Source organism: Calidris pugnax, unplaced genomic scaffold (assembly GCF_001431845.1).
Source record: "Calidris pugnax isolate Ruff unplaced genomic scaffold, ASM143184v1 scaffold8, whole genome shotgun sequence".
In the NCBI taxonomy this organism is placed as follows: Eukaryota; Metazoa; Chordata; class Aves; order Charadriiformes; family Scolopacidae; genus Calidris; species Calidris pugnax.
Genome location: NW_015090830.1, coordinates 22,447,609 through 22,461,229, shown reverse-complemented (window position 1 = coordinate 22,461,229; position 13,621 = coordinate 22,447,609). Strand labels below are relative to the sequence as shown.

Sequence of the window (13,621 nt, the reverse complement as noted above, 5' to 3'; positions counted from 1 at the left end):
CATATCTGATCCCCGTTGCACACACTTGCATTTCTACTGACTTCAGTGGCATTACTTCTGATTTACATTAGTCTGACTGAGGTCAGAATAAGGCCTTTACCATGTTAGATGCTTGTCAGCAGAGAATATTAAAATTTGCATTAAAGATAATTGCGCATTAGTTGAGTTTATTCCAGAACGTGGAGAATATATAAAAAGAGTACTTGGGATCAAAAAATGCATTGTTGTTTCAATAGCATTGCACTTTTATTACTCTTGAGAACATGAGCCAATTTTTACATGGTACCCAAGTGCCAGATTTAAACTTTTTAATTATCAAGGAGAATTTACTCCTGATGCATATTTGAAATCCAGCTTCAGACTGCTGATGTGATTGTCAACAGTAGTACATAGAAAGCTAGGGACCTCTAACAGAAAACACTGTGGTGTAGCACTCTATATCATGAGAAGGTATGCATGCTGTATGAGATGTGCACTTTTTGGACAAGTGGTTTTTAGCAGGATCTCTGAATGACAGCAGGACAGTAAGACCTACTGTTGTGCTAAATCCCAGTGCTTTTGGTTTCCAGGAGGGATCCAGGCTTTAGTTCCAGGAGATGACAGTATATATAGGGAAGATTTGTGGTTTCCATGGTACGGTTTTGTTTGTTTGTTTCCTTTCTCATTTTAGGACCAGCAGTAACTGATGTAGGAGTCTTTCGTGAAGTTCATCACCAATTTTGACTTCTAATTGTACCTATCTATAGGTAGTTCAGTAAACCAAATTGAACCAAATTTTTGTGGTCTTTTCTTTGTCACCTCCTCTAAATGAATTGTTATCAACTATCATTGCTAACTTTATTGGTTCTTGAAGTGCGTTGTTTTTGTATGTCATGAGCATTATCTTTTTTTTTTTTTTTCCCTTTAGCAAATGTTTCTAATGAATGTTTCATTGTTGTTTGTGCTTTTTAGGGAGCAGTGATGTACAAGCTGTGTATCACACTAGTATCTCTCATTTTATTCTTGACACTTACCAAGACCTTTCCTATGGCATATATTATTGATAATGAATTTCTTGATAAAACACCCTTCTTGTCAAGACTTGGTTACCTGTATGTTGTAACACAGGCAGCAAAACCAAAGTATTACTTTGCATGGACATTAGGTAAGTCTGGCTACATCACTTACTTTTATGAGTAACAAATAAGTTCATAAATGGGGAGGGGGATCTAAAACATTGCGGGGGGAAGAATAAATTAGCCCCTAGACCTGTAGTTCACGAGGGAGATGTACATGTTTTCCTGTGGGCAGCGAACCCTGCTGAAGTGGGGAGAGGTCAAAAGATTTGAAAAATGTGCATGAAATACCTTCTAGCTTGTCTGACATTCCCTGCCTCTGCAGCTAAATCTGATTTTCAGCTTCTTGCCAGTAAATTCAGTGTAACAATTCCTCTAATTTTTGCAGGAATTCTTAGGAAGAAAAATTTTGCTTCCTCTAAACCCTGATTTTCATGCTTTTTTCTTAATTTGCCACTTATATCAGTGGGGTTAAGAGGTTAAAATTTGTAACGCTGGTTTAAGCTTTACAAGTATATTACAGTGCAAATAGGCCTCTCTCTTTCTTTAGGGACATCTTTAGCACATGCATCTGTATTAGAAAACTGTAGTGCTTGTTGGGGGGCTGAAGTTAGGCTTTGCCTCTAAGGCCCTGGGGGGTCCTGTTCACACATTCGCTTTGAGCAGTCCAGAGAAGAGAGTATGGAGAACCATGGGGAAGGTGAGGAACAAAGGAGGTGATGGGGAAGGACCCAAGAATCTCTGCAAGTAAAAGAAGAGGAGGAGGAAGAGGGGTCATTACAGAGAGAAGCAAACTTCTTTTAGATTGGTGGTCAAAATAATCTTCTTGTATTTTACCTTGTTCCTTTAAAGTCCCCTTTCCCATCTATGTGTGAGGAGTGAAATCCTTCTAGGCCAGGCTGTAAACTGAGAGACTGAATTTTTTGTGCTGGTGTTCCAAGACTTTGTGTGTAGGGGAGATCCTGAAAGCCCAGCCAGCAATGCATCCACCTAAAACTGAGAAGAGTGGCATTAAACGGGATGGAAAGAGCCAGGGAAATTCATTGCAAGGCTGTGATTAAACTGCTGGGAATAAAACAGAGATCGAGGGAAGACAGCCAGGACTGGCATGTGTGGGATGGGAAAGGCTTTGGGATAAAGAATTGCTTGCTCAGAAACTTATTTTTGTAGGCTCCAATGTTAAAATGTTGCCTCCATTTTTCCAGTGTTATAGTTAACTAAAAGTCCATTATCACAGAGATAAACTGAATTTTGGACTTGTGACATGACTAAGCCATAGAGGCCGTAGGAAATATCGTACAAATGAGGGGCTTTGGGAAGAGCATGGATTGCAATGCATCCTGGGGGGTGAGGCCGTTTCTGGTCACGCTGCAAATCCAGGCAGTGAACAGCAGACACTTTATCCTTTCGCTGTTGTGTTCCCAGTGGCGTGGCCCAGGGCATGACAGAAGTGCCTGCTGAAACAGCCCCGAAGCGCTTCCTGCCCTCAGAAAAGGGACAGGCAGGCTATTGTGCTTGGGCCACGCTGCTGAATTCCTCCAGAACCATGAAAAGATGGAAAATTTGGCTACATTAGCGATAATTGTGGGAACGTGGCTGCAAAAGCCCAACTCAGAGCTGTCGATGAAACCAATTTGGGACTGAGCACCAGCACCCAAGGAGCTGTGGAAGCCGTACGCTGGAGCTCTTCAAGTCGGCAGGGAAACCTCTGCTGGGTTTGGTGGAGGTTGGGGAGTTGTGAGCAGTTCAAGGGTGGACAACTGCAATTCTTCTGCACTTCACCCCTGGCTCTGCAGGCAACAGCTCGGGAAGTGAGAGGCTGATGGTTCTGTTGTATTATGACAGGCCTGGATTTCTGCTTTCTTGCTTTTGGCAAAGAAACACTAAGCGGTCCCTGCCACCTGTGGATCAAGGAGGAGCAAATCCAGGAGTCCCCCTGCTCTGGGGTGACAGTTACACGCAGCTCCACTCTCTGAGATCGGGCAGGGTCCTATGGGCCAATTTCAGGCAGGGTTGATGTTTGTTTCCTTTTATTTTTTTAAACAGGCAGAGAATTAAAAACTTGGAGACCCTTCTTTTCATCAACAAAGTCTAGCTCATTTTGTAAGGTGGAAAATAAAATGGAAAGTTTTAGGTTAGAGAAGGTTGCTCATTTATTTACTGATTGTTAGTCTTGTTGTTTTTAATTAGGCTCTCTCGCTGGGTTGGTGCATTAGGGCTTCTCCATGAGCTTGTGCCTGTACTCATAGCATTTACAAAGCAAAATCAGTTTTCATTCTTGGGAAAGAAATGCTGACCTTTTTAAAGCATAACTTAACCAGGCTTGTATTTTGTAAATCATCTAGAATGAAAAGCCTTACCTGTATTTTCGCTTTCCTTTTTTCAACCCCTAATCCTCGGTGTTGGCTACACCTAGTGATCCAGAGATAACGAATCCCTTCTGTTTTCTGAGCTCTCCAAGAGAGGATTTCTGGCAGGAACACATTAGAAGCTGAATCTTGAAACTCAGTGATGAGGTGTCTCCCAGGCAAGGCTGAGAAGGGGAGGTAGTTGACTGGGAAAGAGCAGGAGTGCAGCATGTAGAATGTCTACTGTTACCCAAGCTTTTATTTGTACTTAAAGTAGTTAACTTTGTAATTGAAGTTACTTAATATTTGATTCGTAGAGATCATGGGGTACTTTAGCGAGGCATTGAGAAACAGGATTAGCAAAAGGCTTTGTTTGTGGAAGTCTGAATGAAAGTCTTAATTAAAACAGCCATGTTGGAACTCTTAATAAAAATGGTAAGCATGTCTTTGAGACACTAGTTTTTCTGAATTCTGGAAAATGCTGTGACATCCAAGTACCCTTTTGAGGAAAATGCTCATTCGTTTTATGGCAACTCCTATCTGTCTATCTCAGATGGATAATAAAGGCAAAATAATAGGAAAAGTGATTTCTAGCCATTGTTATTTTATTATTTTATTTCTTCTGCCCAATGAGTCGTTAGTCTTTCCTCTTGAGGAAATTACTCTCATGTTGCCTTATAGCAAGAGTAAGCCTCTCTTTGAAAGAGACGATGCTAATTGCTACAAAGCTGGCTTGAATGTGTGTTTAGTGTCATACTGACTGGTAAGAAAACAGTTCCTCCAGCAGCCTGATTTGACTTGTTTTGCATTGACATTGCAGCAGATGCAGTCAACAATGCAGCTGGTTATGGATTCAGTGGAGTTGATGAAAGGGGCACTTTCCGCTGGGACCTGTTGTCCAATTTGAATATCTGGAAGATTGAGGTGAGTTAAAAGAGTGGCTGTGTTGGCACAGTTATAGAGAAATGGGCACGATAACGGGGAGAAGCTTTGCTGGAAGGAAAATAAGTCCATGACACCAGGCTGCCCCTCTTTAACATGAAGAAGTTATGTATTTCATCTGTTGGGCAGATAAAAAGCATCTGTCACACAGGCTTCATCGCTCTCAGTATTCAGGTTGCATTTCTAAATAGTTTATAGAGGGCTAATAAATGATTAATCAGATGTTTAATAAATGAGCAGTCAATTACTGTAGATAGCGGCTGAGTTCAGCGGGTCAGTAAATTGCTCGCAGCTACGATTCTCCACCATCTGTGGTGTACTCTGTTTCCTTCTAAGTGTCTTCCACTCTTGTAACCCAGTTGAGGTGGGTGGTGGTAGTGGAAGAGGCTGCCACAAGTAGGCATTGCACAAGCACTTGCAAGGAAAACAAGGTTTGGAGAGATAACAGGTAGAAGAGTCAACGTGAATGGGAACTGGAAGGGCCACGTAGAGTTTAGGTGGCTGCTGATCTAGAGCTTCATCCAGCAAACCACACTGCTTCTCAAAACATGTCACACGTTTCTTGTGACTGTAGTATACTCTAACAGCCATTAGTCTTTTGTAAGCTATTTATGTTTGTTTCTCTAATGCAAAAGATGGCCAAAGTAATTTGTTTGCCCTGAAGTATATTTTTGTGAATGCCAGTGAGATGTGATAATGTTTGAGTCTGATACTGCTTTCTAAAGGCTTTTTTTTTCTTTAGAAATAGGAGGAGCTTCCCCCCTGTAATTCTGTAGTTATGATTTTAAAAGGAAAAGCAGATGAAAATAAGTTGACTGCTTTATTGCTGAATGATCTGTGACTAAGTGAATGTGCTGTAATAGCTCTTCTCAGAAATGAAAGAGCCCCTGTAATTCTTCATTGAAAGATGCCAAAACTGGAAGTGTCATTACACAGTCTCTCTTTCTCAACATCCTTCCTCTGTCTTTTTTTTTTTTTTAAAAAAAAAAAACCCAAACCTTAATTAATCCTCAGTGTACATCTTTCCTTGACTGAGGCAGAATACACAGCCCAGAAATGCTTTACACTCCTTGATCTCCTTGATGATGGCAGCACCCTAGACACCACTCTGAGATCTTGAATCAAGATCTGATTCAGTTTCGGGGGCAGGAAATGATTCCTTGATGGGCTGAGGCAGTTTCTGCTTGAAGGAGGAGAGTGAAGTGCAGGCGATGCTCTTTAGTCGAGCCAAAGTAAGGAAACATGAGCCTTTGCTCCTCTCTACTCACTGAACTGTAAGCCCCTCAAAACTTTTTTCCTTTCCTGGTCACACGGGCAATAGAGATCAGGGTGGAGAAATTATTTCCAAGAGCAAAACCAGAGTGCTTTCCATTGATTTAATCATGTGTGCAATGATCGAAAGAAAGACTACAGAGACCATTGCTTTGGGTATGTCTTGAGCTGTCACTTCATGCACCAACAACAATTCCAGGAGCTGAAGTGTGATTGTACAGTGCAGTTTTCAGCAGGTATAGCCACCTGCATATGTCAAATTGCTTAAGAGTTGGGAACTTGAGTGCTAAATGTGGCTAAGAAATTACCTGATACGTAGTAAAGATAAGCACATGGCAAGGGTTGTGAGGGCATTAAAATGTGATGGGGCTAAACCCATGTGGGGGACTTGAAAGCCTTGGCACTGTGCATATTTTGACAGCTAGTGACTACTGTCTGTCTTGGTAATGTAATAGAGGAACTTAAAGGAGGCCAAAAGAGAGTGACAATATTAGTTGGAAGAGAAATGATATTTTTCTTGGCTTCTCTTGGTGCAGTAATGCAATTAGGATGTGGCAGTACTGCACTGGGAATTGCTAATCCTTTTCACTCTTTAAACACAGAGGGTGAAGTGTGAGCCTTCAGGACTGTGCGTGGAAGTGTCAAAATATCTGCATTGTCCCCTTGGAAACCTTTGTCTTTAATCCATCTTTTCAGTGTGCCCTTGCATTCAGCTGATATGGGGAAATAATGTGGTGTCACAGAATCATGTCCTTGCTTGGTGAGGAGGTCCTCAGAAGTTTCTTTCAGCGGGCAAGGAACAAGAGGGAGTGGGAACGGGGAACTACCAGAGGTGAAGTTGACCAGGATTAGAGGAACTGCTCATAGAATGGTCCGGGCTGGAAGGGACCCCCAAAGGTCTTCTAGTCTGACCTAACAGAGTCCAGCAGTCCCCCAGAGCTGGGGGAGCTGGTGCTGTGAGAAGGTACAGGTGGTTCTCCCAGACCCTGGAGTCCACTCTGGTTTCTCTAATGGGCAGTGGCTGAGAAATGGCTTCTAAATTAGTCCTAAATTAATTTTTTTTTTGTCCATGTTTTTCAGTCTTCCCCTTTCCTTCTCCAAATTGTAATGCATTTCTTTTAGTTTTCACAACACTTTGTTTTAATAGCACTCTAGGGAAGTCCAGACGACGTAATTGGTGGCAAGATATCTCTTCCAAAGATGAAGCTGTTTATGAACTGAAGGGAAGGCCAAGCATTTAGAACAAGAAAGCTTTCCAGATTTCCTGTAACTTGAAAAGTAACCAAATGTTGTATTTAATTTTACAAAACAAAGTGAGATTTTACAGCAAGTGCCAAGCATTAGTGGTGAGCAATCAGCCTAGTTAAAGTTTATCCCAAAACATCTTAGTGTAACGATGGACTGTGGCACAGTCTTCACAACAGTTATCCGCTAGAATTAATATTTTTCTATGTATCTCCACTTTAATTTAAAATGTAAATGTTATTCTATAGGTTTCAGTGTTAACATTTCATGTGAACTTCTTTCTTAGACTGCGACAAGTTTTAAAATGTACATTGAAAACTGGAACATTCAGACAGCTGCTTGGCTAAAACGGTAAGAATAATGAAAACAGTATCGTGCTTGTGAGACCCAAAAACTCTAGATGGCCTGGAAAAACACTGACTGGTGAATCTCACAAATGTATAGCCTCTTGTCTGTCTCTGTTTCCTATGTCTTTAACAGTTGGTGGAATGCAAGGGTATTTGGTGCTGTAAAAGTTTTATTGCTGCAAATGTAAAATGCCCGCATTTTATATACGAGCAGCAAAGCCATAAACGAACTGTTCAGATCTTCCATAATAAAAAGTAATAGCCTTTTCATGGCATCTTTTAGGCTGCTCTTTGCCTCCGTTATTCTTGCTGCACTGTTTCACTTTGCTGTGTTACGTTTCCCTCGTGTACTATTTCTGGAGGTGAGCCTTGTGTCACTGGGATCCAGTTCAGCTCGGACTGGATGGAAGTAGAAACCTTCAGAACCCCGTTGTAGTCTGGTTTGGAGCTACCAGAAGATGCTTGCTAGAAAGTCCCTGTTCAGGACATGGAGAAGAGACTTCTTAGAGCATTGGGAAGATCTGATTTTAACCCATGACTGTTAAGGCACTTACAAATACTAGCATAAGCCCAAGTTTCCTAGATTAAACTGTCTCCTGTAACTTGTCACACTTTTGGCATGGTTAAAGCTCAGCGTGCAGTCAGTGTGAGGTCTGAAACGCAGGAACAGAGTTGTTGTGAATGTCAAAGCTATTTTTATTGTTAAATATATACATCTGAAAAGTCAGTGTCTACTATTTTTCATTATTCAAATGATGTTCCTGATAAGAAGTGCTTTATCTTGACTCATTTCTTTGGAACACAGCATTTCAGTTAAACCGCAGATAGCTGTATAGACCCGTTGGTGAATTCCTGACCTGGTCACTTGTGTCTTTGGAGTAAGATTTTTGGACTGCTAAAGTTAGCAGGAATCCCCTGTTTTGCAACAGCTTACGACATTCCCTGTTGTTCCCAGCATCTGCCAGTTAACAGCGTCTAAAAATACCTCTGTTTGCCAGTGGAGGGTGGGGTCACCTCTCTGTCCTTCGGCTTGCTTTTTAATCTGCCATCGGAGTTTTGAAGGGTGTAGTGTGTGATTCCACACCGAGGTATAAAGGTGACAGAGAAGTCTTGCCTGCCCTTTGCCCCAGCATTGATTTAAATGCTATGAGCACATGGAGTATGTGTACGGGTGCTCTTTGGATACATGGTGCATAAAAGCACACTTCCTCTCTCCATCTCCTGCTCCGTGTCAGTGAAGGGAGAGTGCCTCATGTCCTCATCTGTAACTGAGGAAAGATAAGACTGTTTAGAAAACAGAATAAGACCTTAAAAACAGAGAAGGATTTGAGTTGCGGTGTCCATTAGCCCATTGTATTCAGCTACTTCTTGTTTTGTTTTTGTCTTGGCAGTGTTTGCTATGACCGAGCTCCCTGGTACCCTACGGCTTTAACGTTTATCCTGTCAGCCCTGTGGCATGGGATCTATCCTGGATATTATTTTACATTTCTCACTGGAATCCTTATCACACTCGCAGCCAGAGCAGTATGTACCTTTCATTGTTCTCTTCTAAGGTCCATGCTAGATATTACCCAGCTGTCAACTGCAGGGACCACCCTGACATGGTCAAGCAGCTTGTCCTTTGTGGGCTTGATGTTCACTGAAACTTTGTTCTGTATTGATGCTAATTATAAAATACCCCCAGCAGTTATAACCAGCACCAATTCTGCATGTGCTGCAGTGCTGTCCTTGGCTGGCAGAGGGAATGTTGCCTGTGAGTGTGCAGTTGGTAGTGCCACAAATGCTGTCCATGTGGTCAGACTAGCTTGGGATCCAAGGCTAAGCTTGAGTCCAGTCTTCTGCTAGGTCACGTTGCCTTATGTGCTGGCATGTAATTGGCTCTGGGTGCAATCTTTCACCAGAAGCTGTTATGGGCTGAGCCTTAGCCTAAACTTGAACTCTTTCAGGGGAATGCAATTGATGGAGTAAACTGGTCTCTGTGTGTATGGCCTAGTCTTGTCCAGAGTCACCAAAGGTGGAACAGGTTTCATGTCTCACTGTTAAATTCATCACTGCTGAACCAGGCAGTTGTGCAGAACTGGAGAGCACCACCATTGTTGTTCAGAGTTTGACTATGGCTAAATAACCAGGTCAATTTGAAAGGTGAATTAAACTAGTGATTAGTATTAACCCGTATGGCTAGAGCAGGGTGCTGAACGTGCAATCTCGGCATGTGCTTTGTCTGTCATTTGTGAGGATTTCATAGATGTGAAGCTAAACCAAAATCTCTAGGAACAGCACATACTTGCAGGTATAAACACATATTTGTTCATTTAAAGTAACTTTGTTTCACCATTGGTTACCAGTAAAAAATCAAACCAGGAGAGAGGGACATCAAATCATAACAACTCCCCTCCCCAAAGATATTGTGCCACATATGAGCATGAGAGTCTGCTCTCTGTCATAATCACAGAGGAAATTAGGGGACACTTCTCTGTTTGCCACTGGTTGACTGTGGGATCTTGGATATACCAGTCAATACATTTCTGTCTTCCTACTCTCAGTGCTTTCTAACTGGTGTATAAACTTCTCTGTGATACTAGCGCTGAGGATAAGGGGAGAGTCGTACGCTGTAATGTGTCTGCGTGACTTTAGCGAAGAAATGGATTTGTATAATATTCTGTTTATTTTTCCCTGACCTGCAGATAAGAAACAATTGCAGACATTACTTCCTCTCGTCAGTGCCTCTCAAGATAGCCTACGACATTGTCACCTGGGTTGTCACTCAACTGGCAGTGTGCTATACCGTTGCACCGTTTGTGATGCTGGCTGTTGAGCCCACCATTAAATTTTACAAGTAAGTTCTCTTCTCTTGACTGTTACTCTCCAGGCCGGCACAGGCTTTTATAAAATAACCCAAACCACACTGAAAAGCAGTTGGCATTTCATCAAATTTGAAAGGAGTTCAAACAGGATGTTTAATAATGTGTAAGGAGTGTTTTTTGCACTCCTGTGACTTAATGAGATGATAATAATCATAATGCCAAGGCAGAGCACTTCACTTCTACTTCTCAGTCTTTCTGTCTCGTTATGTGACTTTTCATGTATTCAGTTTCCTCTTTTCAAAGCAGTCAAGTCTCAACCACTGACAGTGGCCAAGGCTGGAGAGGTTAAGAATAATGCGAGTTGGCAGTAGGAAGGACTCAATGAATTAAGACCATGTTTCCAGCTGCCAAATGTATAGAACAGGAGATGTGATCGGTCAGCAGGAGATAAGGAGGGTGCCTGGCAGAGCATTACTTCTTGAAATGAGGATGCTTTTCTTCTGAATACTTCCATAGGAAGTAAATACTTCCCTAGATTCTTTGAAGATAAGAAAACACCGGTGCTGTAGAGTATATTGGATATACTTTAATAAAAAAAAAAATAAATAGAGAAGTTAAGAAAATAATTTGAAAAGGGAGACTGGACTACATTGCTTTACTTTTCTTTCCTTCTACAGTGAACTGTCAATATAGAGTAACAGGGTTTTGGTTAAGAAAAAGGACGATTCCCTCTAGCACAAGACATAAAACTGGTAGTCAAGATAGCTGCTGTCAGAAGACTGTTTGAAGGGGTTTGAATTTTGACATTTTCTATCCGTGTTTCTTAAAACTTTTGCTTTCAACACAAAAAACTTACCATATAAAAATGACTCCAAATCATTCTTAAGTTTGGTAAAAAGCTTTCCCATGTACCTTGTTGATATCTTATTTTTTTTGTCTTTCAAGACAAAGGTAGCAAACAGCAGTCAGAGCAAAAAAGGAGATAAAAGACTTAAAATACTAAACTGGCTTATAAATTTGCCCTCTAAGTGAAGTTGTTTTCCTCTGTGCTACAAAAGGCCATTCCATGTAGTAAATATTAAAGTAATTCTGTGAAATTATGTTGCTAACATCAAAACTTAAGAAATAAATATATAGAAGTAACTTGCTAGTGTTATGCCAGCATCCACAAAGGCAGAAATGTTATATTTACCAAAGTTCTGAAGAAAGAAAATGATTTTCCACCCTTGCTCCAAGTTGGGTTATCACCTTAATGTTGTTTGCCCTAGTGACTTTGAACATAGTTAACACTTTAATGTTAGAGACTGTTAAGGAAGGAGATTTGGAGCTCTGTACACCTAGCAGTGACCTTAAGCACCTTACAAGGATATCAGAATTATGGTAAGAAGCATAAATGGGACCACAGACAGGTGCATCCCTGTGGTTAAGAGCTGAACCATTCTGCTCCCAAACGTCGTCCTTCCCAAGCTACCAGAGCCCCAAGTAATTGGTTTAAGTATTTTTTTTTAATTTCTGTTCAGTCTTGTGTGTACTGAATTATTTGAAATAAAAATATTTGGTATTTAATAAGATCTCAAATTAAGGTGTCTCTGAGTGGTTGCCTTCAGAAACACATAGAACACAGTTGCCTTCTGTAAACATGATTACCTGACCTTCCCCAGTTAAAAGTTGAGTGTTTTGATTTATTTCAGATCTCAGCACTTGGACTGATTTATTTTTTTCTTTCTGTCACTTTTTATTTTGTTTTTTTTTTTTTTAAAAAAAGAACAACTTGTACAAGTTTTATGTCCTAAGCATGAAGTGTGTTTCTTCAGAAAGTAGCCTCATATACTGTAACATTAGAAGAGAAAAGGGCTGAAGAAACACGTGTAATTCAACCCCCGATTTAGCTGAGCTGTTAGACTTTGGATTCTGGAGTTTGCTGATTGATTCCTTGCCTCATTAACATCCACGGCAACGTTTTCATGGATGCTAGAGGATACCATATGCATAGGCTGTGTGGAATTCAAGGGTGTGTTTTCACGCTTCCTAGGTCAGATTCATACTTTCTGCATTTGTCCCTTATCGCTCAGTTCTGCGTGAGCTTACCAAAGTTGCATAATTCATGCTGTCACTGACAAAAATATAACGTTCTCTTTCTGCTTGTGTTCCCAGGTCTATGTATTTTCACATGCACGTTCTAAGCATCCTGGTGTTGCTCGTGCTACCCATCAGACCTCAAGCCCGCTCCATAAGGAAGCCTCAGAACCAGACCACGCAGAACTCTGTTAAAAGCAAAGACAAATGACACCTCCAAAGAAAATTGCTGACAATGGGTAATCAAACTGTCATATTGGAAACAAACAAAGAAGAAGAAAAACGGGTGGGATGAGGGTTGAAGTAGAAGACAAGTGGTGTTTCTATTGGTTATCTTAAAACCTTACTGGAAAGGGCAGAGAAGAGCCTGAATGACTGTATTTCAAATTATTCCAGTTACGAGAGATTTTACAGGCAACGTTTACAGGCTCATGGGGCATTTTGATTTTTTTTTAGTAAATATTTTTATGAAGTGTTTTTATATATTTAAAGTTTTTCACACGGAGAGGAATTTTTGCTCTTTTACAGAAATATGCATTTATTAATCAGTGATCTCGCAATTAGAGGGACAGGAAGCAGCTAGCAAAGGGTTAGACCAGCTGCCTGATAGCCTGGTGCTGTGGGCAGCTGGCCCAGGAAGCTTTTCATCTCCTGGCTCTGGAGGGAGATGATGCAACTAGAAAACTAGGGACATGGGGTTACTCAAGGTGCTGGTGCTGACTTCTGCCCCGGCAGGGAGGAGAGGGAGAGGGGCTTTCTCCAGCCATCCCCAGAGCAGGGACTGCAGCCTGAGCTCGGCAGCAAGGGCATTCCACATCCCTTCCATGTCACACCTGCTGGTAATGAGGGCAAGACAAGTCCCTTGGGAATAGGTATCTGGGAGCACTGGCAACTGGCTGGGCCAAAATCTAAAGCCAAGTTAAAAAAAAAAAATAAAAAAACCAACAAACCAAAACCCTTTAGAGTAAAAGAAGGGGCATACACACTGCGTTGTGCTTCTCTAATGGTGCAGCTGGTGCTCGTTGCTACATCAGCCTTATTTTGAGGTGTTAGAGTGATGCAGCACGTCCATTTCACTGTCAAAATAACTGAGGAGCTGTGCAGGTTTAGTGTTTTAAAGCTCAGTTATAGGTTAAATCTGAAAAGGGTTTGTAAATGGATCTGTTCTACTCAAAAACATCCTGTCTTGCGGAGGAGTTACTTTCCAGTGGGATAACACTAATATGAAACCTTGAACGGTAATTATCATAGTCATAATAAGTCATTCTCTACAAAACATTGTGACACATCACGATCATCGCAGGAGTCAAGTCCAAGTCCTTGTATGATCTTGGCATGTGACTTAGCCTGTTGATTCCAATTTCCCTGCTTGTAAAGTTCTTGGCTTACAGGGACGTTTTGAGGCTTTATTTCTAAGAGCTTGTGCATTGAGATAACCCACTGCAAAGTGCTGCGTCAGTTGTTTTTTTTAATTTCATTTTTTAAAAAATCCACTTACCCCAATAAAGCAGGCTGGTATGACACATCAAAGC

At 41.3% G+C, this 13,621-nt stretch overlaps 1 protein-coding gene across 1 annotated transcript in view; it reads left to right on the top strand.

The window, feature by feature from the left end:
- The window catches only part of MBOAT1 (membrane bound O-acyltransferase domain containing 1), a 33,527-nt gene extending 20,476 nt beyond the window's left edge, over positions 1-13,051 (top strand). The window contains exons 8-13 of the mRNA XM_014940724.1: positions 952-1,144; positions 4,224-4,327; positions 7,149-7,213; positions 8,601-8,733; positions 9,894-10,045; positions 12,168-13,051. Of these exons, the coding sequence (XP_014796210.1) occupies positions 952-1,144; positions 4,224-4,327; positions 7,149-7,213; positions 8,601-8,733; positions 9,894-10,045; positions 12,168-12,300 (780 nt within the window). The 3' untranslated portion in view covers positions 12,301-13,051. The remainder of the gene's footprint in view (positions 1-951; positions 1,145-4,223; positions 4,328-7,148; positions 7,214-8,600; positions 8,734-9,893; positions 10,046-12,167) is intronic.
- The last annotated feature ends 570 nt before the right edge of the window (positions 13,052-13,621 follow it).